General features: G+C 39.0%; 2 protein-coding genes across 3 annotated transcripts; both read left to right on the top strand.

Annotated features, from left to right (window-relative positions):
• Positions 1-273: 273 nt before the first annotated feature.
• LOC104341620 (fatty acyl-CoA hydrolase precursor, medium chain) lies at positions 274-10,054 on the top strand. The gene is made up of 13 exons (XM_009960604.2): positions 274-349; positions 941-1,145; positions 1,575-1,713; positions 1,980-2,113; positions 2,645-2,798; positions 3,046-3,147; positions 3,988-4,086; positions 4,550-4,690; positions 5,941-6,021; positions 6,902-7,049; positions 7,710-7,859; positions 9,643-9,715; positions 9,865-10,054. The coding sequence occupies exons 1-13, from the start codon at positions 274-276 to the stop codon at positions 10,052-10,054; spliced, it is 1,692 nt and encodes a 563-aa protein (XP_009958906.2).
• Positions 10,055-14,516: 4,462 nt separating this feature from the next.
• On the top strand, positions 14,517-24,044 carry LOC104340164 (fatty acyl-CoA hydrolase precursor, medium chain). 2 transcript variants are annotated; one of them, XM_086468968.1, is made up of 14 exons: positions 14,517-14,589; positions 15,847-16,051; positions 16,894-17,038; positions 17,847-17,980; positions 18,322-18,475; positions 19,358-19,459; positions 20,382-20,486; positions 20,626-20,676; positions 21,195-21,335; positions 21,420-21,506; positions 22,502-22,649; positions 22,854-22,985; positions 23,298-23,370; positions 23,806-24,044. In XM_086468968.1, the coding sequence occupies exons 1-14, from the start codon at positions 14,517-14,519 to the stop codon at positions 23,978-23,980; spliced, it is 1,725 nt and encodes a 574-aa protein (XP_086325094.1). In that variant the 3' UTR covers positions 23,981-24,044. The 2 variants fall into 2 exon arrangements, with proteins under 2 accessions (XP_086325094.1, XP_086325095.1); XM_086468969.1 differs by lacking the exon at positions 20,626-20,676.
• The last annotated feature ends 888 nt before the right edge of the window (positions 24,045-24,932 follow it).

Below are 24,932 nucleotides of genomic sequence, written 5' to 3'. Positions count from 1 at the left end.
ACTATAATTAGACCTTTTATTGTTGTTCACAGATTGTGTTGTGTCATTTTCAGATCATCCATTCTCAGGATCAGGTAATGATTAGCTGTGTTACACTAAGGGATTGTATGTACACTCTGTATCAAGTACAGTTCTGAAAGTGCTTAATGCGGTGCATGTCCAAAAGGGAATTTAGCTGCACTCCCTACTCAGAATGCCCTCAGCAGGGACCTTTGTACCATTCTCTTCCGCACAAAACCAGGAAGTAATCTAGAGTCCAAACCGAGGTGAAAAATGGCTCTTCAAAGCCAGAGTGCTTTGCTTTGTACCTTGTTTTGTAGCATAGCGTTCATCACTTGCCGAGCAGAAGGTGAGATGCAAAAATCTGTTATTATTGCTGTTGGGGAAGCAACTGCACTAACAAGTTGCAGTGCAGTGATTTTTCAAAGGCAGTACATCTCTTATACTTTTGTTAGCAACCTGCAAAAGTATCCTAATAAGTTTGATGCAAAAATTACTGGTTTTGTTAGATGAAACCATTTCTGAGATGATTTTATGAAAATAAAGCTGTCTATCTTTCGTAAAAGGTAAAAGGCAAAAACATTTCCAAATTATCTAAACAAAATGAATTTAAGATCTCGTTGGACATTAAATTTAGAAAATGTTAATGATTTTGACAGTTGCTGTTTGCTCTGAAATTTGGTTTTAAGATTTATGCCCTTGCACAGTGACTAAGCTATGTCTTACCTAGCTCCAGTAGGCATTTGCAGAGCCAGCTATAGGAGTGTTTGGCAGGGGGTGTCTGTCATTGCACAAAAGCAAAATGAAAACTGAACAAAATTGAAAGGAATAAGCGAAATCTAAATTAAACCGTCAATAAAAAATGCTTCATTGAAAGTCTGTCTGATAATAATGAAGGTGCAATTTATTTATTTATTTATTTACCTTATGTGTTACTTAGGACAGAATGGTGCTGAGCCAGAAGTGACTATCCCACTTGGACGGCTCAAAGGAAGACAGACAAACGTGAAGGGGACGGACAGACTTGTAGATGTTTTCCTTGGGATTCCTTTTGCAAAAGCCCCTGTTGGATCCTTGAGGTTTTCCCCACCTGAACCACCTGAACCCTGGAATGGTGTGAGAGATGCAACTTCTTACCCACCACTGTGAGAATTGTTCAGTTCATTTGTTTATGGGACTTGCTTGTGTTTGTCAGTGTTGTCGTGTTTATTGGGGTAGAGAGGTCTGATTTTTGGTAAGGAGCTTATAATGACTGGTAATGAATACCTGCCAGTACTGAAATACTTCGTAAGAACGGTGGGACTAGGAACCACAAAGAATTCCTGGGAAATTCCTGTCTTGGGAAATCATGTTTTCTCATAATACTGTGCTGAAATAATTCAGCTTTTTAAGTACAAGTATAGAGCTGTGCTTTTACAGGTTGCACCTCTAACTGTATAAAAGGAGCACAAAGTTCAAGCACTCTGTGGGAATTCAGTCTGTGGGGCAAAAGCAAGTGTGTTTTCTCTATTGTTGTTACATCGTTGCTATTGCAGTTTTATTAATAATAGTCATGCTTCCTTTCTTTTGTGAAGATGTCCTCAAGATCTGTCCATGTTGAAAATAGCTGAAAAAAACTTTAAAGAAAAACACCTTCAGTTCCAAACTTCTGAGGACTGTTTGTATCTAAATGTTTACAGCCCTGCTGGTTCAAACAAGAAGGACAAGTTACCTGTATGTAAGCTTATTGTACAAACCTGTGTGGTACAAAGGTTGCACCTAATGATAGCTCCTATGTCACTTAATTGCTTTTGGAAATGTGATGCTGCATTAGCAAAATTAATATTACTCTGTAAAATTCAAAGTCCACAAACCTAAAATTGAGCTCCCATTGAGCTTCCATGATTTGGAGTTCCTAATTCTCTGATATTATCTTCCTTTTTCAAATGAAATCTACCAAGCAATGTATAAAAGTGCGTCTCACCCTTTTTTTCTCTAAGGTAATGGTGTGGATTCATGGAGGCAATTTTATATTTGGTGGTGCTTCCAGGTATGATGGTTCTGCACTATCAGCCTACGAGAATGTTGTGGTAGTAATAATCCAGTACAGACTTGGACTCCTTGGATTCTTCAAGTAAGATGACCTATTTCATTTTTTACAAAATACTTCCTATTATGTTTAAAGCATGGGTAGTTTTGTTTTCTGAATCAGCTGAACTTCTATACCAGCTTCCCACTGTTACAGTGGTTTAAAAGTACACAGTTCACTGACATCAGGACTTAATAACATTAAGAAATGTCTGTAAATTCCGTTTGCATTGTCAATTAATTGTAGCCTGCTATCAAATCATAGTTGGGCTTATTTGGTTCTGGATAGGATGTTTGTTCTTGCCTTTACTTCCGTCCGTTGGTGTATAAAGCAAAAAAGCGTACAGTGTAAAAGGCCAGGGGTCCATCTGTGTATGGGTGAACAAACAGTAGAGGCAGGTAAGTCAGGGGGGCTTAGATCTGACTGTGAAGGCCTTTAGGTCAGTAGGCTATACAGATCTTTCCTTGGCCGAATATGACACTGCACAAAATGTAAGTTGGTGAAATTTATTTTATTCTGGTATTAGAAGAACTATTACTCTTCCTGAGGACTTGGCTTATGATGCTTTTCTTTCAGTACTGGTGATGAACATGCTCGTGGGAACTGGGCATTTTTGGATCAAGTAGCAGCTCTTCGGTGGATCCAAGAAAATATTGAACACTTTGGTGGAGACCCAGGATCTGTCACGCTCTTTGGTGTATCTGCAGGATCTTGCTGTGTTTTTGCACATGTAGGCATGCAGTAGATACACTAAGAAGTAAAGTCTTAAAAAAAATCTTCAAAAATCAATTAGTATAGTATTTCATGCTTAATCTGATTTTTTGTTAATGTAAGGTAAGGTTAATGGCACAACCTCCCCTGTAAGCACATAAAAATGTGTAATTCCCCACTGAATCCAGCAGTCTAGTCAAGCATAAAGTTATGGGACAAGGACCTTAATGTAGAATAAATACTTTCTGTTCTTCCCTTCTTGGCAGGTTTTATCTCCTTTGTCTAAGGGTCTCTTTCATAAAGCAATATCAGAGAGTGGAATTCTAATCCCCCCTGCTAAAGATTTACTTCTTTCAACAGATCTTAAGGTAGGCTCATTTTTTTTTGCATTTTAAAGCCTTTATAACCTAAAATAGGGTATTTCTTATATCTGATAATTTGGTTAAAAGAGAAAAGGGGAAAATTTGATTGCATATCATGCAACAAAGTTGCATACCTATAAATATATAGATTAGCACTAAGTAAATTTTCATTCAAATAGTCTATTTATTTTCAATCTCGTTTGGTGTTGGAAATGGATTGTACAGTTATGTGATTATAATATCTGTGGGTTGAGTTAGGTATTTTCAGTTGCACACATGCCAAGCTAGGCACATGTCCCTTTTCATGCACACTGTAACTTAAACAGTAACTATACAATTTGTTATGGAAAGTTTAATTACAATCCAGAAGAGGCATTCAGTTTTTATACAGCTCTGGTCTTTCATGGAGGGCCTTTATTTGAAGTAAATTCATTAAAAAAACAAAACAAAACAAACAAAATCCTTTAAAATTTAATTCCTTTCTATAAGTACCTTTTCATTTCTCCTTCTGAAACAGCAGGTAGAAATAATGTAAATCTCTGATAAGTTGATTTTCTGAATTTTCTTCCCTTATTTGATTTATCTTACAACGTTGTATTACCTTTACAGCAAAATTTGTTGTACAACAATGAACGGAAATATAGCAAGAAAGAGAAGAATGGTTTCACTTTGTGATCACACTGTAGTATTTCTAGTAAAACAAAATACTCAAAGACCTATCAAGCTCACCTAAATCTGCCCTTGAATAGAACTATAAACAGTACTGTGCATAATGATTTTCTGTTTATAAATTCCTTAAAGGCCACCTCACAGCTAACTGTACTTGTCTTTGTTAATAATTTTCAGAAAATTGCAAGTATATTTAAGTGTGAGACGAGCAGTTCACTCTCACTGATAAACTGCTTAAGGAACCAGGAAGCAAAGGATATAGTCTTTAACAGTCCGGTAGGTGAAACTTGACTTAGTAACAGATTTTTTTAATGGCATGCTTGCAAAACTTTAGCTCAGACTCTGACCAGCACTTGTTGTTGGCCTGTTCCAAAGTTTTGTCAAAATACCCCCCTAAATGTTGAAACAATTTCACAGAGATTAGAATTTTCAGTGAAGTGTCACAGCACCTGTAAAGTTGTGAGCCAGACTCAAGCGTACATAAATGTTGATGTCAGTTGGAAGCAGCACAGTATCAGGAAACTATTACACTGCTCAATACCATGACCCAGCCAGGCTTGCCTTTTGTACTCTCGTGCGACACTGTAAATTTATGTTACAGTGGCTGTAGATACTTAGATTTTGCAAAGCCTTTTTTACACTTGGAACATTAAATGTGGACATTTTATTATATGATTTGAAGGAAAAATGGAAAATACTATTAACAAGTAATTTGATCTTTTTTTTTCTCCTCCTTCAGGATATCCCATTTCTACCCTTAGTTTTGGATGGAGTGTTTCTTCATAAGTCACCTGAAGAGATATTAGCTGGAAAAGAATTTAATGCAGTCCCATTTATGATAGGAGTCACCAACAATGAATTTGGCTGGAATATTAGATCTGTAATTTAATGGCTATTCTTCATATTTTTGAATGTTTGTATTAACTGATGCAGGCAACTCTGAGAAGGTATTTGCTGGTAGGACACCTTTTAAGTATTGCTGAAAGGCTTTGCATTGTTGGAAAGACATACACAAGGTAAACTTTGCTTGCATTATGATTCTGTAGTGATCCAGAACCAGTTGGTCACAAAACAGTGCGACAGGCTTCATCTTGCAAGTTAAACTACATGGACACCCTTGGAACATCAATTCTAGACAGTATTTTCTTATCCTAAAGTTTTACTCCCTCATCCAGGCAGAGAGAGGAAAAAGAATGCAACAGTCAAGGGCTTATTACTGAAAGAAAAATAAGACCAACCCTTTCCCCCACAACACATGGTATTCAGTATTGATACATAGAATGCTTAAAAATGTGACACTGATCGCCTTTAACAGTTTAACCTGTCATTATGTCATTATGAACTCTGACTGCTGGTTATATCATTGTCCCCGTGTTCCTTGTTACCATGCAGAAAGATCTATCATTTGAAAATCTCACGTGGGGACAGAGTATGGGGATAATGCAGGTGTCCAACCCATTCTTAGTGCATAAAATCTTTCTCATATGAATTCCATGGGTAACTCCAAAAAATGAGCAATTGCTATACAGTACATAAAACTGCAGGAGGTGGATTTGTGTCCTCTCTTCTTCATTTCCTAAGTATTCATGTTTGTCTATGTCGTACAAAACATTTGTTCTGAATCTACATAGTAACTGTGTGTCTCTGGGAGTGTGCTGATACTGAGTTCAAGGGGAAAAATGTAAAATGAAATCTATTCTAATTCATTTTGCAGACCAAAGAGTCATTTTATGTAGTGCTCTAAAAGAGGAGGAGCATCGCGGTGTCTTTACTTCAGAGGGATCAAACAATTGGACTATAGACAGAGAGGCTGCTAGTGACTTCTAAGATCTTCCCTAGCAGAGGGAAAATAAGCCTTTGAGACAGAAGAAACTTTTTGCTTCAATTCTGTCCTAATGCTTTCTAGTCTTGTAAGTTTCTTAACATTGTGTGTTAAGGATAGACTGGCAACATTCACTGCAGTAAATACAAGCTTTTCAAGACAGCTGCTGCATCGTACTGCATCTTTGCATATGATACGATGATTCAAAAATAAACACCAGTAGTGAGAGTAAAGTGGAATAATGTAGTTCCAGTGTTAAAAATATTGAAGAAGCTGGATGCTGCTAATAACCTTCTTTTCCCTTGCAGACATCAAAAATACCAGGTTTGAAGGAAATAGGAGATAAAAAATCGATCACTTCAACTTTAGAGTTTTTACTACCAATGCTGGTAAGTACTGTTGCACTAACCTAATTTGAGAAGTGAAATGTCTTTTAAATGCATGTAACAGATTTGTGAAGTTCGATGCTCTCTAGTTTCCTATTGGAGTCATAGTGTTACTAAGACTTGAGGTCAGTGTTATGTTTTGGGGAGAGTCCCAGTAAAGTTGACAGGACTATGGTCTGTGGAGTCATACAGAAATAGGACTGTCAGGCCTGGGATTTGGGGAAACACCTTTTTCCGTTTGGACCTCTGAGCCAACGTTTTTGTCTTATGTATTTGTATGTAGGATTACTATAATAGTGTCCCTAATCTTACGGTACCTGATGGCTAATCTCACGGTTGACGGATTTCAAGGCAGGATTTTTCAATATGTTTGCATTAAATTAAATGTAACTTTTGAAGTAGTTACTTTGTACTCCTACGTTCGAAATGCATCTTTCAGGCAGCAAATTCTAACACTACTAACACAAGCTGTGTTTGGAGATCCCATTGGTCTTGCTTTATAGTCCAATAGTCCAGAAATCTTTCAAGGACTCAGAGAATTTACTTCTGTTTTTTCCATCGCTTTTCTCGTGAAGAAAGCATAAGCCAAGGGTATTATCAGGAGAAGTTGCTGGAACTTCATTGATTCCTGTAGAGTTTTAATGCATACAGATCTGGTGGAAATTTGACCTGAGGTGGTTTTTTTGGTGTTGGGTTGTTTGGGGTTTTTTCCCCATGAAAAGTCTGAATAGGTTTTATTTACTGTGCTTTCCCATCAACATGAGTGCTACCCTGGACCTCTGTGCCTTTGCGGACTCTCTGAAATTTAAAAGATGACATTTTTAGTTGCTAATTCAGAGTGATAATTTTTCTCTTTGTTTCTTGTTTCCTCTTTTTCTCTTAGTATATACCATCAGAGTTTCTGCCTGCGATAGTGGATGAGTATCTAGGAAACACAGATGATCCCGCTGAGCTACGGGACCGATTTCTGGACTTGCTAGGGGATGTAGGAATTGTCATGCCAGCCATTAAAGCATTGAATTATCACAGGGGTGAGTGAATGAACACCAGTAGGATGTTCAAACCTCTTACTGTGTGCTGGATCAAATGACGTACGCACAAATCCTGTCGTGTGTGGGCAGCTCTTATTGAGATTCCCACTGGGAGCTCGGGGGTGAGAGTGATATAGGTCTGCAGGACTGCATGAAGCAAGTGTATGTACTCCTTTGTCTTTGTGCTAGTGTCTTGCACTTGTGCTCATAGTCACAGTATATTTGAGAGCACAGCATGCTAACGCAGGTAAATGTTTGCTAACTGAACCATCCAGGCTTAAAAACTAAAACGTATTAAACAACCTGGAATTTGTCCTTTGGCCCACTGCTACTTGGGAAGTCAGCAGCTCTGTAGTCTGGAAATTTTCTGGTATTTAAGTGTACACAAGCCATGCCAAAATACCCAGAACTGGAAAATAATTTGATGCTGTTTTGTTTTCTGTGAGTTTTCCTGGGCTGAATCTTCCATTTTTTGTTGTGTAAGTGCTGCGAGTTCTTGATTTTGAATTAAAAATAAAAATAAATATTTGAATGTAATGTTACATTGAAAATGTGCCCAGTATAAAGCTTTGGGCATATGTAAAGTAATATTTTAAACAGCTGGTGTCAGCCGTAATTTATGCATCTCTTCTTTAACTCTCTAAATGTTGCTTCTTCTAGAGTCTGGAGCTCCTGCCTACTTCTTTGAATATCAGCATCGGCCCACTTCATACTGGGACAGTAAACCAGACTATGTGAAAGCTGATCATGGAGATGAAGTTGGCTTTGTCTTTGGAGGACCATATCTGGCTGGTGATATTCAGCTACGTAGTAAGGAACAGAACATTCAACATTCACTTACCAATTACTCTCATAACACTGGCATTATTCTATTCAGTAGTGCCACTTCCATTTTAGTCAGACTAATGTACATGTATTAACAGTGAGACAAAAGTATAAGCCTTTCTCCTGTTAGAATTTGTTTAACACTATTTTACTGTCTTCTCCGCCCTTTATCATGTACAGTTTGCTGTTTCTGAAGCACAGTAAGTTACACCTTGTCAACAATTTAGCAAATAGGACATTTGCTAGAAAACATCACTTCATTGTACCAGCACTGTTCATGAATTTGCCAAATAGCTTTGGCTGAAAAATAAATGGAAGCAAGGGTCAACTAAACTTGCAGGGGACTAGCAAAGTGCTTGGGAAGCAGGAAATCTAGGCTCTCTTCCTGAGGAATTTAAGCTACTGTCTCCTTTCCAGGAAATCCCACAGGCTGTTGGGCTCCAGAGAATGGGGGACTTGGTCTTTCTTGCAGATAGTGTTCCAGTTGCATTGAATAGAGCAAGGCTTGGAACTCTAGTGTTTAATCTTCTGTGTGAAGGTCTTATGGTTAGGTTAAAGACTGTTTTCTCCCATGATTCAATTAATATTCAAGCATTTTATTCAAAGTGGAACTAGTCCACTGAGGAAGGATTAAGGGTGTACTCCAAAAATTGCATTTGCCTTGTCAGTTTGGGAATTCCCACAGGATTCTGGAAGTTCTGCTTCCTTCGGGCAGAATCCCACGGTGCTACAGTCCAAATGAAATGTGCCAGTCACTGAACAGTTAGATACAAGATGCCACATCCTCAGGAATTTTATGAATCCAGCAATTTGCTTGAATTGCATATGCCTAAAACAATAATCCTCAGGATATTTTCCCATGAAACAAATCAGGAGCAGTTCTTATTTTGACAAAGAAGTGCAGAAATTCTACTTATTTTAAGTTGATTTATCATTTTTTCTGCTTTTATTTTTGTCATTTGCACAGTACTTCGTAGTCTGTTCCAAAGCCTCCACAAGTGAAAGTATTTCCTTTTACTCCATTGCACTTTGGAGCAATCCAGCTATGTTGTAAAAGCATTTGTTAATCTGTTTCTAGAGCCTTCTGATTGTGCTTGTGGTTTTTTTTTTACTTATGTTATCCTACACTAGAAAACACTATACAGTTCTTTTTCTATTTGCCTCTCTTTACTGAAAGCATTAAAATAGCAAATATTTTTCTTGTATTGAGAAACATTTATAATCAGTAACACACTGTAACTAAAATTATTTTCACCTAGCTGGAACAGTGGGCCCTTGTCTAACTATATTTAAGCAAATATTCTTGAAGTATTGAGACATGAAATGACATCATCTTGTATCAGAATGAAGAAATCTTTGCTTAGTCATGCTCTGAATAATAGGAAGAATTTCAGTCCCACAAAGCTAGAATGAGATTTATGAAACTAAACCATGTGGCCCGTTCTGTGAGTTTTAATGGGACTCGGGACATGTGGATTCTTTTTTTTGGTTCTGCTTCTGGTTTCCTGAAAAGCTACAGGCAAATCACATTATTTCCCTGAACCCCAGTTCCCTGATTTGTAGAATAAGGACTATTATGCTAATCTCGTTCATAAAGAGTGCTGAAATCTTCTCTTGGTGATTGCTGTATTACTGACATACTGCAGGTACGGTGCTTCTGTTGTAGTCAGTAAGTCGTTACGACATATCCACAGACTCAAATGCTGCTCCTGTGGTAGCAATGTTTTGATTTCTGCCACACATAATGATTTTGTATTTTGTCTCTCAGGTGAAGTTACAGAGGAAGAAAAGAACCTTAGTAGAACTCTAATGAAGTACTGGGCTAACTTTGCTCGAAATGGGTAAGAATCGTGAGATTCATGACACATATTGCTGGTTTGTACTGACTCCATTGTGAGTTAGCTGGTTTGTTGATTCAGTCTTAACTTCTCTGATTGAATTCCCCTGTGACTGAAAAGGGCATTCACTCTTTCTTTCTTGTTGTTTACAGAAATCCTAATGGAGAAGGTTTGGTTGAATGGCCATCTTACAACCTAAATGAAGAATACTTACAAATAAATCTACAACAAAAGAAGGCCAGAAAATTGAAAGAAAAGAAGGTAGATTTCTGGAGAAAGGTGATGTTTGAAAAGACAAATAACCAAAGAACAGAAAACAAGAAGGTTAATTCAGAGTTATAATTTACAGTCTAAACATGCATATAATTTGCAAACTATTAGGATAGTAAAAGAAGTTACTTAAAGTAATTTTGAGGATAAAATTATGTTTCCCTTCTTTTCACCTTTTCTTCACATTTGTCATATTTGCAATTATTCACTGTGATAATTCCAATTATCTATTTCCCCTTTGTGATCCTTTACTTTTTCCTGGATTCGTATCTACAACAGAAGCCTCACTTATTAAATATAGGTACCAGACTTCCCTACCGCTCAGGTTTTTCTGTCGCTTCCCCGGGACTGAAGACAGAATGTAGCAGCAACATTGTTTTAATAAAGTGAAATCAATAAAGACTCGATTTGCAAGAAAAGCTGTCTTTTGATGTCAAGTGCATCAGCGATGGTACAGAAGTTTTGGTCTGATTTAGATACATAAATATCCTCTGTGAAAAAAACAACCAACCAACAAAAAAAAAACCCTAAAGAATGTTCTGCTTTGTAAGTAGGTTTTACAACAGAGATAGTCTGTTTCTGACTGTTGTGGCACATAATCTCTAACAGCAGTGCTGGAATTAAGACTTCTCTCAAATGTTAGAAAAGGGAGAAACAGTCTCTACTACCCATGCTTTTTTCCTTTTAAATTTAGCAATAACTCCCCTAGAAGGATCTATGTTGGTAACATTATTTTCACACTTCCTACACCTTTCCATGGTGCTTTACATTGTGCTCCAGGCTGTTCTCTTTGGCATCAGTCAGTTCTAGATTCCCTGTTTGCCCTGAGTCATAGGCCTTCATTACAGGCACTGGAGAGAGATTCGTTTGTACCAGAATTATTCCAGTGCCCTTTCTCTGCTGTGTCTTGTTTCCTGTATCTGGCTCCTCAGCTGCCCCAGGTATCCCAACCTGTTCCTGACTGTACTGCTAACTCACAGCAGCGTTATGCAGCTCCACATATCCTATGGGGTCCTAGGCATCTGTTCCCCCCTTCTTTCATCTCCCCTCTGTGTATCTGGAAGAATTTAATAAGATTGTTCATAGCTAACAATGTCCTACAGCAACTAGCTGTCCATCCCTTCTTTCTGAATTACTTTATTGGAAGAAATAGGGTGGGATTTCCTACATCTTTCTGCCTAAACTCTGTTGCCAGTCAGATCTCGGGAGGCAGGGTTAGACTGTTAGCACAACTGCTGTTTTGGTAAGTGGGAATTCCTGCTAAGCATCTGTCCCTTCTCCGTTGGTTTGTGAGGGGAGTATAATCTCAAAATAGTCTTGATAGGTTATAAGTGCATATAGAATTCCCCTGAGGTCCTGTACCACTCCCTTTAAAAGGAGATAAACAGGCAGCATTGTGTATGCACAGAATATATGTTTATGTTGTAAGTGTATGCAGAGAAGTGCAGTGGAACTGACATCTTACGCACAGGCACCATGCTAAAAATAAATCACAGTGGAAAACGACGGAAGCTTTTACTCCTATCTGCTTATGGGTGAGTGCTCTGATACTCTGCCTCATCCCAGAGACATCACGATGTGAGATTACCACATGCTAAAGAGACAGTGTTAAAGCTGTCCAAGCATTAGCTTCATAGACTCTAGCTCTAAGTTTTATCCGCTCTAGCTTCATCAAATACTCATCACAGGCTGAGTAAAAAAGCAAACTGACCCAGTTTTAAATGAAGTCTTCCAAACATTTCTACCATACATACTTGAGGCAAAATAAATTGTGAGCTCTTATGCAATTATGGGCCTATAAATGTGATATTTGTCTCTATTTTTCAGCTGTTGAAATCAAGAAAGGTAGCAGTGTGTTATATAAATAGGCAAATGTCATCATAAAGCATGATTTTTTTTTGATTGATCCCTGACTTATGCATCATTCACTGATTGAGGGTAACCTGCAAAACTTTCTCTTTTAAATGTCAAACAAGATTCAAGAATTCCACTTGCCAGGCATGTAGCACGGTCTCCAGATTCCACAAGTTTAGGCTACATCACTAGAGTAAGATTTTCCACACGTGCAGAGCCTATAGGTCATGCTTGTAGATCCATGTAACGTACCTATAGGCAAGGCTGTAGGGATCTAAAATCCCATTTGTTTATTATCTTATTGCAAGTAAGATTGGCAGAGTTTGCAGAAACTGGTTTGCACTGGCAATATTTTCAGAACAGCTGTTTCTCTGGGACTGTGTGTGGATGGGATATGGGCAGAGACATTATGCAGAATGGGTACTTGAGAGAGATGTATTGAGTAGAACAAAGATTGAAGAGTGAGGCTTGTAAAATGGAATAGTAAATTAAGGGGAAACATAAAGGGAAAGCAACTGGGAAAGGACAGAGTTTAGTAAAATCAGTAAAGATCTGGAGATAGAAAATAAATTGTTTATGGAGATAAATAAAGTTTGTTACAGCAAAAGGAGAGAGCAGAAGCAGAGTACACTGCATTTGGCTCTGTAGCAAAGGACGACTCCTGTAGTTTGCAGGTCACAAGTTGAGCTGAGGTGCGCATGCCCATCGGGATTGAAGCTCAGTCACAAGCACGGATTCTTGTAGTGCCACTTCACATGGAAACAGTTTTCCCATGCCAGGAACCAAAGCAGTTCAAGGTAAGTGGACAGAGAGTATTTGTGACAGTGTTCAAGCAGGCAAACAGGAGTCCAGAGTTTACTACTACATAGTACTTCTGCCCTTGGCTTCCATGAAACCTTTATCACACAGATAAAAGTAGAGGATAACATGCTAAACTCCACTTGCACTCCTGGTACCTGTTTCCGTTCGTTGCATTTGACAGTGCATACATCTGTCAATACAGTATAGACTGTACATTCATAACAGTGCAGACTAATCCCAGACCAGTTTTATTCACCTCTAGTGTTACGAACTTCTTGAGAAACAAGAAAAAGGTCTCTTAGAGAACTTTTATACAGCTATAAAAATTCTGCAATGAAGTTACTGTCCACATTATCTTCTTAGAAGCCCAGATTTACAGTTATCCCATTTGCCCGTGTATACTGAGCACTAACTGTGCACTCAGAAACAGCTGATAGGCGTGCTAGTGTAGCACTGGCACTGTTAACAGTGTAGCTGCTGCAGCACAGAGCTCAGTACGGGGGCAGGAGTCTCCTGATTAACAGACCAAATGCTTAAGATACTCAGCGTGCATTGAATGTGTACATCTGAAGCTACTTGCCAACAGAGAGAGAGTTTGCTCTCTAAGCAGTCCAGTTCAAAGTTGACTGGGATTTACCTACAACGGCTGTAAATGACACCTGTGCAAATACACTTAAAAAGATTTTGAGTGCACAAGCACAGCCATAGTACACAGGACTACTGGCTGCATAACATATGCCCTAGACTAATTTAATGACTGTGGGTCTTTATGGCCTACTGAGCTGAAAACAAAGGTGCAAGCAGTAAACTAATTTATAGAAATGCTGTCTCTGACAACTGAGAATTCTTGTGATAAAAAATTTCAAAACAACCCCTCTGGGGCAAGAGCTACTGAGCCTTGTCAAAACGAACAAACAAACAAACAAACAAAAAAGGCAGAATCCAAAGCTTACATAAAATTAACACAACTTCTTAGCTAACATAGGCAGAAAATCTCCTGTTTCTACTCAGGTGTCTCTTCCCTCTTTTTCATGTCATGCTCCAATGATGCATGTGAGTTCATGCAGAAGTCCATAAACCCTCCTGATTTTTCAGAGCCATTAAATGTACAGTTTACCACCCAAACCCTTCAATATTGTTCCCGCATTATGAAAGCTGAGAAATCATCTCTTTAGTGTTGCAAAAATCTTGTATTTTGTTAGATACCAAACAAGCATCCCTGAACACGCAGGACTGAGTGACAGGTGGTGTATCCACCCTGCAGGGAAAGCTAAGATTTTTCTAGCATTGTTTTTGTCAAAAAATATCCTTTTGTGAGAATAAAAATCCCTCAATTTTTATTCATCAGAAGCACATTTTTCAGGAGTATTGTTTTGGATTTTGCTCTTTGGCTATATATTATGTGTTCCTTACATTGAAATATTAACACCAAAATGAAGTAAACAGACATAATACAGTGAAAGTGTAGTTCATTCCTGGTTTCTTTACTGTGTTGTATGAGGAAATCCTAACTTCTTGTGAAAGACGGTAGTGTTACAGCAGCAGGATGAATCTCCTGGTACAACGGAAGCCTTTTTTCAAAGCACGTAGTCGATGCCTGAGGTTATGTGAATAAGATTTGTAAGGAGCATTAGGGAGCCAGTATGAGACTTGTGGGGCCATTCTGCAAGGCAGGAGGTCTCCCTGTTCCCATAGACAGCTGAGCTGCCTGCACTCCCCTCGAGGAGTGGCTTACAGGCAGGGCATTTTCCCACAGCGAGGTTGGCCAACAGCTTGAATATTACTTTTCCTGATCAGTGTTTGCTTTGCGTAACCGTTATACGTAACAGGGTATATAAGGGAGCACACCGAGGAGGTAAATATGTGACTAGCTTGCAGAATGGCAACTGGAAATGACTCATGGCTGCTGTCCTTGATTCTCACTGTGGGGGTGACAGCGCTGGTAGCTACTGGTAAGCTTCAGAAAGCTTTTTTACCTATTGCCTTCTGGGGTCTAGGACAACTCTGCAGCCAGCTTTTCGCAGGGACAATTCTCTGCGGGGGCAACCCTCCATGGGTTGGCAGATTCCGTCGGTCCTCCCCGCTGCAGAGCGAACTCCGCAAAGCCCTTGAACATCGGCAGGGGCTCTGCACGGCACCGTGGGGAGCCCCCAGCGCCTGGTGGCAAATGATCCCTCATGGGAGGCGGAGGGGGGACCGCTTGCGAGCTCATTCCTGCTGTGCCTGCAGTATACCTTACCTTACGGGGAGGAGGAGGAGGCACAGGTGTGCAGGCAGGGGGGCACATGGCGGGGGGGGGGGGGGGGGGGGGAGCAGCAGGGGGAGCAGCTCTGAGCACAGCTTTGGGCGGGGGGCAGGGCGGGGGAGGCCGGCTAGCTGAGCCGGGGGAGGACAAGCATGGTGCCACACGCTAGGGAGGACCCGCAGAATCTGTCGACTCATGGAGAGTTCTCCCCATGCAGAGCTGTCCCATTCCATGCCAAGGAAATAAACAGGTGCAGCTTGCTCACCTAGGGGAACTTCAGCTTTGTCATAGGGCTTGGGCAGCCAACCTTGCTGCATAGAAATTAAGTCTGAATAGCAAATAGTTCTTAATTTGTTTTTGTGATCTGTTTTCTGTCATTTGTCTTATTTGCCTTTTTTGCAAACAGTGAAACCAAATTCCTGTCCCAAAATCTTGTCTGGTGAGGCAGAGCAGGGCACTGTACCACATCTGTAATGGCGTTGAGAACCTTCACACCAATCTTAAAATTAATCTTACCTAAATGTTATGCTAGACTATTTTTGGGTATGTTAGAACCTTCTTTTAGCTGTATGTACTATAGCAGGTCTGAATATATTTTGTGTGTTCACAGGTCTTTTCTTAAAAAGGAAATGCCTTTTCTTAATGAGAGCAATCTATTAGACTTCTTATCTAACCACCTGGATCAAAAATGATTAGGATCTATATGCAGTTACGAATGTGTGTGTACAGTAAGACAATACATATGATATACTTAAAGGAGATTATACATGCAAACCAATGAAAATTAAGGCTGAAATAACGTCAGCTATACTGATTAGAGTTTGTGGAAGCCTTATTGCCATGGTTTAAGCCCTCCCAGATGGCAACAAAGCAAAGGTGTGTATCTAAGTAGCTCAAGTTCTTAGAAATCTGGCAATTACTTACAAATAGACCAATTATGTGATTTTGTGCTCACATCCCCCAGGGCAAAAAGCAGAGCAACCAGAAGTGATGACCAAATATGGGAGGGTCCGAGGGTACCAGTTCAAAGTAGATGCAGCTAAGAGGAGTGTAAATGTCTTTTTGGGACTTCCTTTTGCTAAGCCTCCAGTTGGACCATTGAGGTTTTCTGAACCCCAGCCACCTGAGCCATGGAAAGGTGTCAGAGATGCCACTTCCTACCCACCAATGTAAGACAATGACAAAACGATTGATATTTTTAATAATTATATATTACATGCAATTCCAGGACACTGATGTACAGGGCAATCAAAAGCCACAAAGACAAATTCCATTGTGCCATCTTGTTACCACCTGCAACTGTTATAATGATTGCATTTCTAAAGGCACCTTTATAAGATGCTCTTTTTATTAAAATCTGTTATCTAATGTGCATTAGTGATGAACTAATACGGAGCAGCATTTTGCCAATAATGTTCTGTTTTGGGAGCATTTGGCCATTACTTAGCAATGTTTATAACCTGTGTAGCTTCGGAGCAGAAACAGAAAGAACCTGAGGAAATGCTGGAATAAAATATTAGAAGAAAAAAAATGCCAAATGAGTCACATGCTTAACAGGACATATAAGAAATGCAGATCAATTCTAGTCTATATTGTAAACGTCTTACTGCCCTTGTTTAGTGCTTCGAGCCTAATACCTACCATTACAATGTAAAAAGCTATTGAAAAGGTAAAATAATTAATTTGTATTTTCCTTGAAGTAATTTATAGCCATATGTATTTGCAGGTATGTTTCTGTGATATTTTGAAACATGGAAAATTTTATCTGCACGTCACTGTGTACTGCTGTAGACTGTGGCTCCTTTTTATAGATCTCCTTAATGCCAGGTCAAAGGAAGAAAATGTATTAGAAGTGAAAAAAATATTTTATGTTTTCTATTGCAAACAATCTAGAAATGTACTAGAGATTGGTTTCTGGTTTGCACTTTGTTGTAGAAGTACAAAAAAGCTACACTTCATAGCTTCTAGGTTTTAGTTATTTCTGTTGCTTATTATTTTTTCATTTATTCAGGTGTCTACAGGATAAAGTACAAGGACAGGTTTTTTCAGATATTATTACTAATAGAAAAGAAAAAGTTCTTCTCCAAGTGTCTGAAGATTGCTTGTACCTAAACGTGTATACACCCATTTCTACAGAAAACGAGGAGAAACTGCCTGTAAGCAAAATCATAGGATCACAGAATGGTTTGGGTTGGAAAGGGCCTTGAAGATCATCTCGTTCCACCCCCCAGCCATGGGCAGGGACACCTTCCACTAGACCAGGTTGCTCCAAGCCCCATCCAGCCTGGCCTTGAACACTGCCAGGGAGGGGGCAGCCACAGCTTCTCTGGGCAGCCTGTGCCAGTGCCTCACCACCCTCACTCACAGTGAAGGATTTCTTCCTAACACCTAATCTAAATCTACCCACTTTCAGTTTGAAACCGTTACCCCTTGTCCTAGCACTACCCTCCCTGGTAAAGAGTCCCTCCCCATCTCTCCTGTAGGCCCCCTTTCAGCACTGGAAGGCCGCTCTAAGGTCTCCCCAGAGCCTTCTCTTCTCCAGGCTGAACAGCCCCAAATCATTACAAAACCTGCAGTCTCTGCTATATGCAGACTCACAGGTGCAGTTTTGTAATGGTGATCAAGTTACAGGCTTTGCCCAGTAAATATTTGCTGAGGTTTAAGAGACACAAAATCTATTTTACAAATAAAATTTTATTGACATTTTAGCTAGGTAATGTCTGATTTCCTCTAAATAATCCGTGGAAAGTCACGGGGCACTGGTATAGTGTAAACATCTAATAAAATCAATGCCATTTTGTAAAACTGCAGGCCTGATAGTTGACAGATCTCTACCATTTGTGAAATGTAATCTGAAAAAGTCAGGAGTGAAACAGCACAAAATATTATATTTTGGTTTATACTTAGTTTTTATCACTGTGGGCTCTTATCTGTGCTGGGTTGTTTCTGGTTTTGTCTTTCCAGGTCTTTGTATGGATCCATGGAGGTGGATTAGCTTTTGGAGCAGCTTCATCATATGATGGTTCAGCATTAGCAGCCTTTGACCGTGTAGTGGTTGTAACAATTCAGTACAGATTAGGTATTGTCGGATATCTTAGGTAAGACATTTTATCTCAGTTTTTGCTAACTGACTTCGAAAATTATGTGTGCAAAGCCTTTGTGAAAAGATGTGCAGAATACTTGCTTAAGTAAAAAACTGTACATTTCTTAATTACATATGCAACAGTTGGGAGCAATTTACACGTCCCAAGTCAGCTTCCAAGTCTGTTCTTGTTTGATTGCTACTCTGATCTCCACATTTTCATTTTTCATTTATTTTTCAGTTGTGTAGAGAAGCTCTGTGTAGGGAATGGCACCTGATTTCTTATAACACAGATTGTATTTTTCTCTGCCTTTTTTCTGCATTGAGCACTCAAACAAATCTATTCTTTCTCTGCAGCACTGGTGATAAGCACGCCCGAGGTAACTGGGGGTATTTAGATCAAGTAGCAGCTCTTCAGTGGATTCAGGAAAATATTGTACATTTTGGAGGAGATCCAGGATCCGTCACTATAGCTGGAGAATCTGCAGGAGGAATCAGCGTTTCTGCTCATGTAAGTTCACAGTAATACTGAATTTTAATTACTTAGGGAAAAAAACCCACCATCCATGTTCATTTTTAGTACCTGCACGAAAAGTCAGCGAGAGAAAAGGGATGTTTTTATAGTAAATGACACATCACCTTGGTCTATAATACCACAACAATACAATATCGCTTCCGATTGATAAAAATGTTCTTTTCATACCCAAATCTTGTAGTTCAGACCCCAAATGTAATTCCTCATCTACTAAATTAAATTCTGAGGGGTTTTTTGCAGTGTCAAAACCCCCTAAATTTAGTTTTCTGAGAAAAGTCCTTTAAGAGGGTGTATTGCCCATTTCCTGTTTGCTTTGACAGTCACTTGTGTGAAGTAACCGAGGCGAATGACAGCTGAACTAGACGTGCATTTTGTGACACAGTGATTACGTAAAATTTTTACATCAACACTGAGAACATTGGCTAAGAGGTTCTTCTTCTCCCGTCTCTCACAATTTGGTACAGACCACACAGTAAAACCAGGGTTCAGTGACACAAGTGACAAAAATTCCTGTTTCCTAGGCTCCTGCCCTCTGGCCAATAGTTCTGTATTCCCCTTTGCAGCACAGCCAGGCTATCTTGGACACAGTTATATTTGATCCGTATCTGGCTTGCGGTGTAGTTCCATGAAGTCTTAGAAGCAAGGTGCTATAAGAGGGGAAAAGGCAGGCATGAACTCCTTATCCCTGATAGTGCTGACAAAGCCCTTTGCATAGTTGAAGTACAATCAGAGGCTACAGAATAACAGCTTTATGACATTTGCTTTCAAAATGTTTTAAATGGCAATTCCTGAAACTGAAATTCAAAGGCAGTGGTCAGAACATAATGCTTGTCATGCTTGTTCTCGGTTTTTTTACAGGTCTTATCTCCCATGGCAAAGGGCTTGTTCCATAAGGCCATTTCAGAGAGTGGTACTGCAGTCAGGCTTTTGTTCACTGACAAGCCTGAGGAGGAAGCGCATGTGGGTATTTTGTGGTAATTTTAATTATTTTTCCAGATAGTTTTGCATATCTTAAATTGTTTATTCCAAAATACAGAAACAGATCTGTTACTTATGAAACTACAATCACAGTCATTAAAGACAGTATTTCTGTTTGCAAATAATACATGTTTAATGAAGCTTTGCTTTTCAAATACCCAAATATCCACAGGCGTCTGAGTGAAAGCAAAAGACTAAGGAAGCAATGAGGGAAGGCAGGGGAGAAGCCTGAAATGGAATACTATAACACGTACTGTCTTCAAGAAAAGTTGAGCTATAATTTCTGGGTGGAAAATGGCACCAGATTCTGAATACTCTTCTCTTCCCTTCCTGTTTGATGACTGTTGTGTGCAAATAAAGACTTTATTCGCTGTGTTTATATGTGAAAAGAAGAGCTGACTTCAACTCAACTATTTTTTTTTTAACTACAAGAAACAACTTCCAGGAACCTAGATTTGATAATCTGGGATATAAAAGAGACAACATTATAATGAGCTCTGCCTCTCTAATGACAGCTGTTACTCCACCCAAAAAGACATAATCAAGAATGGTATAATGTGCTGTTTGTTACCATCTACATGGTTGTGTTCTGACCGTGCATCACTCTAACTCCTTTATGCCATCCTGCTTTCTCAGCACAGCATGTTACTTATCAGAATTACTATCTTGGTCTATTTCTGTACCAAAATATTTTGGAGGCGTATGTTTTGTCCTTCTGCTCAGCCCACAGTGTGAAGGGTTATGAAGGCTTCCTATTCTCTGCCTCTGCAGCTGGAACATGTCTGGTTTCAGTGATCCTTGTGCAGTTTAGACTCCCTCCTGCTGGACTCTCAGGCTCGGTGGCACTTAAAGCCTTCTATGGGAAGTGTATGAAAAAGTGAGTGTTTGTTTTTATCGATTGCAGGTAATTGCTACTGCCTCTGGCTGTGAAAAATCCAGTTCAGCTGCAATAGTCGAATGCTTAAGAGAAAAAACAGAAGACGAGATAGTACAGATAGCACTAAAATTGGTAGGTGAAATTATACTTCCTGCATTTAAATGACATTTCAAATTTTCAAATTTTATCATAACAAAGTATGCTATTTGTACATTGTAATATTAGGAGAACTTGAAGTGAATGTAACACCTGACTTTCCCGAGCTTTTGAGGATTTGACAACACTGCAGCTATGCTATACCTCACCTGGAAAATGGGAACGGGTTACTTCCCATTCATTCTGCATGGACTTTGAGCTACTTCTGTTTTGCTGTCATGCTCTACCAGGGGAAGGAAAAGAGTGCAGGAAATGTTACAGTTTCTCCTGGAGAACCTGAAAATTAATTAATACACTGTATTATGTCCTACTTAAAATTTCTTGCCACAATGCTGGATTCCATGTTCCTTTGCGGTTTCAACACAGAAGCTGTTTTTTCTCCCACTGCTCCACACATCTGCAACAGGACTGAACTAAGAAGAGATGTAAATTGGACATCATTGCCTATGTTTCACAAATGTTAAAAATAAAATGCTAATCTTCACACAATCTTATACCCAGTGCAGAAAATCTGTCAGAAAAAATTCAGAGATGGCTCCAATACTATTACTTCATACATTTTCACTTGGCACTTAATTTGTTTTGCTTTGGAACTGCAGTAAAAATCTGAAAATTTTTTCAGGAAGCAAAATTCATGTATTAATGAAGCTTTTGGGTTTTGGTTGTGTTTTTTTCTTTCTCCAGCCTTCCATGTTCTTCAGTGCATCTGTAGATGGTGTATTTTTTCCAAAGAGTCCCAAGCAATTACTATCTGAAAAAATGATCAATGCAGTCCCATATATAATAGGAGTAAATAACTATGAATTTGGATGGATTCTTCCTATGGTAAGAGATTCATAATGTTGTTATTTATATTTCATTTTGTTAATATAAGATTTTCAAATAAAAATGATTCTCTGTATCATGCAGATAATGAAATTTCCTAATTACACAGATGGTCTGGATGAAGATTTTGCACGTCAAATATTACAGAGCAACTTAGCAACCTTATTTAAGGTAAGAGACCATTTTCAGAACAAGTCAGTGCTGCTTCTTCACTGGTCTGCTTCTATGCTTGTACTCCTGGAGGGGTATATTTTAGAGGCAAACTTTGTTCTGTTGACAGCTTCCTACCATGGGGCAGTAATGGGCAGCAGATGTGGTGTATTCCTGTTGCCACTAGCAATTGAAAATACACTCTAAATTTCCATCCTAAATGGCCCTCTTTTTAAAAAGGAGTTAGTGGAAATCCAGGGGTTATTCAGGTGCCTAGTCTCCTGTGACATTTTAGACACCCTAGGTTATCCAAGACATGCATAGTACAGGCAGGTATGACACAAAACCTATAGAACACACCCTTCTGAAGCAGTAGCTGGAGACTAGAAAGGATAACCTGAGATGTTTAAAATGGCGCTGACACACCTATGTTCAGGTTTGTTAAGGTTTTGCTTCCCTGTACTTTAAAAACCTCTTAGCTTTCTGGTTCCTTTGTGTTCTCCTGAAACTACTAAGCAGAAAAATGCAGATTAATAGGTAAGAATTAACAACTTTATAAACGTGGCCAGTACTCACAACGGATCATTCAGTGTCACAGACTTCCATCGTGAACTTGGAAAGGCAGAGCCCAGGCTTGTTCTGAAAGGGAGTAAATTATGGCCATCTAAAACAATAAATGAATTTTATGCAATCCAACAGGATTTCTTTTCTCTTACGAGGGTTACTTCTACAGAAAGGAAAACAGACTACCATATCCATTTATCAGCATCACTGACTGATGTTTATCTAAAGATGTTTGATCTTTAGGTCTTGCAAACCTCTTTTCCCTGAGAATATCTATACCTGGTAGCTGTGTAACTCCCAATTCTGAGCTCTGACCCACACTCTGACACAGTTGAGCATTTTCTCTGGGGTTTAGCTAGGGACATGCAGATGGCACAGCACACTCAATTAGAGCTGTTACTCTTTAGAATATTCATCATCATAATAAGAAGTATTTTTATTGTTCATTTCAGTGTGATACTTCTGAATTTGTTGATCCAGTATACAATGAATACATAGGGAATGCAGAAAATCGTACTCAGGTGCGAGATGGCCTTCTTGAGGCACTAGGAGACCTTTCATTTGCTCTTTCAGCCATTGAAGTGGCTAGATACCATAGAGGTAAGCCTCTAATTCAGCATCTATTAGAAGAAATATAGAATTCCATCCTGGCCTGTGTTTGTGGACAGTATGCATCAGACTTCATTATCCAAAGAAATGATAGCGTTTTCATTTTATCAAATAGCTTGTAATGGAAGTTTATCTTCTTTGGTGGCAGGTATTTTCAGCTTTCAAACTAACACTCTTCCACGTATTTTCTATTAGATGCTGGCAACCCAGTCTACTTTTATGAATTTCAACATCGACCAAGTTCAGCTGCAGGTGTTGTACCAGAGTTTGTAAAAGCAGATCATGGAGTTGAGATTGCCTTTGTCTTTGGAAAGCCATTCTTAGCTGGTGATGTATCCATGCTTACTAAAGTATCCCTTTTAAAACATCATTATTATTCATTTTACTTACTGGAGGGCTTTAGAATATACTTTCTCTTTTAGTAGCACTGGAATCAACATAAGCACTTTCTGTCTTTAGTAGTAGTTAACTTTTCATGAAATTACTCCTCTGCAGTTCTCTCCTAGAGCTCTGCTCAAGTAAAACTCCCATAGCTCAGAGTAACCAATAGAACTCACTACAGTCTATTGGAATCGATATAGCTGCTACTGTTTTGATTATTTAGATTTTAATGTTGCCATTTCATCTCTCACTTCACAGGGAACGCTACAGAAGAAGAACATAAACTCAGCAGAACTCTTATGAGATACTGGACTAACTTTGCTAGAAATGGGTGAGAATCATAATGCTAATTAGAGCACAAGTTTTGCCTGTGCTGCCTGAAACACACCTACATGACTGAAGCAATACTCATATGGTGACTCCTACAAATTTGGCAGAATTTAAGATAAATTTTGAAGCAAAATATTTCTGTTCATAATGATTGCAAGAAAAACCTTTTAAATGAATGTGCAGACCAAAAAAGGAAACAAAAAAATCCAAGAGCTATTACTCCATCTGCAATGGAGTTTTAGATCCAAAAGTAATGGCAATTATTAAACTTTTGCTATTCCACTGATGAGCATTTTGATAAAAAACATCCAACTATTCAGGTACTAGAATCACATAACCTGAGCTCTTGTTAGTTTTCTGAAATGCTCTCTCCTTGAGCAGTCAGAGCACACTGACAGGCAAATGGAAAGCTAACATTTCATTCTATTATTTCCAGAAATCCCAACGGAGAAGGCTTGGTCCATTGGCCTCAGTATGATCTGGATGAAAGATACCTGGAAATAGACCTAAGGCAAAAGGCAGCAAAGAAACTGAAAGAAAGCAAAATGGAGTTTTTGACACAGCTCACAAAACAAATGATGAAAGCAAGCAGAGAACACCAAGATTTATAAGAGTTGTGGAGGGTACAGTTTGCTTTTAAAACCCAAAGTAAAATCAAACAAAATCAGTTTGTCAGGATGCAGAGTTTAATAATCACCTTCTAACTCACTATTATGTAATCTGTTGTCATGATCACCGTGAAAGGAGAGGATCAAGGGAAATTTGGAATGTGGGACCAAAAAATCGCTATTTAATGAAGCAAGCAGAAAAAACCCACAATCTTTCAGGCTCAAAAAGGTCATAGTATCTAATCAGTGGATATCAAAACTGAATAATGCTCCTGGGGGAATGAGGGGGAAATTGGCAAATATATTGAAATCTGTAATAAATTATCTATACAGAATATATCATAAGTGTCAGACTATGTTATATTCCAAATACTCATTATTGTACCTGCTGTTGTAACTCACTTACGTCACAGCTTTTACATCAAATATGACTCTGGTCTTTAGCTGTGATGGAAGGAATTGGAGTTGTGCAAAATCACAGCTGATGACTGTTCGCTGTGACTCCGTTGCTGAAGAAAGTACTGTCCCCAGAGGAGTAAGCAGCATAGTCAACGTAAGAAAATTGTCAGTCTTGTTACACGGATTGCAGAGAACTGCAACGACACTGGCTGTGAAAAACCTGATTCAGCTGCAGCCGTTCAGTGCTTAAGAGAAAAAACAGCAAAAGAAATGGTAAACATAACTCTAAAAACAGTAGCTAGTGCTGTACTTCGTCCTATAAGACAGAATAAATCCTTCTCTAAGACTAGAATAACTTGAAGCAAAACCATTGTATGTCACTTGATTGGCTTTTGCAGGGCTTCACAACAGTGCACTTGAACAATAATACTGCGCCTGAGGAATCTGAACAGTAACTTTCCCTGCCCTGCATTTCAGGGTAGAAGTGCGTTCATCACAGGAATGTAAACAATTAAGGCCTTTTTTTTTTTTCCCTGGGAACAGTTATGAACCAGGC

Source organism: Leptosomus discolor, chromosome 8 (genome assembly GCF_034619465.1).
Source record: "Leptosomus discolor isolate bLepDis1 chromosome 8, bLepDis1.hap2, whole genome shotgun sequence".
Classification (NCBI taxonomy): domain Eukaryota; kingdom Metazoa; phylum Chordata; class Aves; order Leptosomiformes; family Leptosomidae; genus Leptosomus; species Leptosomus discolor.
Note: the sequence above shows the minus strand (reverse complement) of the source record. Positions and strands in the feature narration are given on the sequence as shown.

Coding starts and splice junctions, on each gene's coding strand:
- LOC104340164 (XM_086468968.1), top strand. CDS start 14,517: ATGGCAACTGGAAATGACTCATGGCTGCTGTCCTTGATTCTCACTGTG. Junction 16,052..16,893: donor GCCACTTCCTACCCACCAAT/GTAAGACAATGA, acceptor TCATTTATTCAG/GTGTCTACAGGATAAAGTAC. Junction 21,507..22,501: donor ACTTAGCAACCTTATTTAAG/GTAAGAGACCAT, acceptor TGTTCATTTCAG/TGTGATACTTCTGAATTTGT.
- LOC104341620 (XM_009960604.2), top strand. CDS start 274: ATGGCTCTTCAAAGCCAGAGTGCTTTGCTTTGTACCTTGTTTTGTAGC. Junction 1,146..1,574: donor GCAACTTCTTACCCACCACT/GTGAGAATTGTT, acceptor TCTTTTGTGAAG/ATGTCCTCAAGATCTGTCCA. Junction 9,716..9,864: donor GCTAACTTTGCTCGAAATGG/GTAAGAATCGTG, acceptor TGTTGTTTACAG/AAATCCTAATGGAGAAGGTT.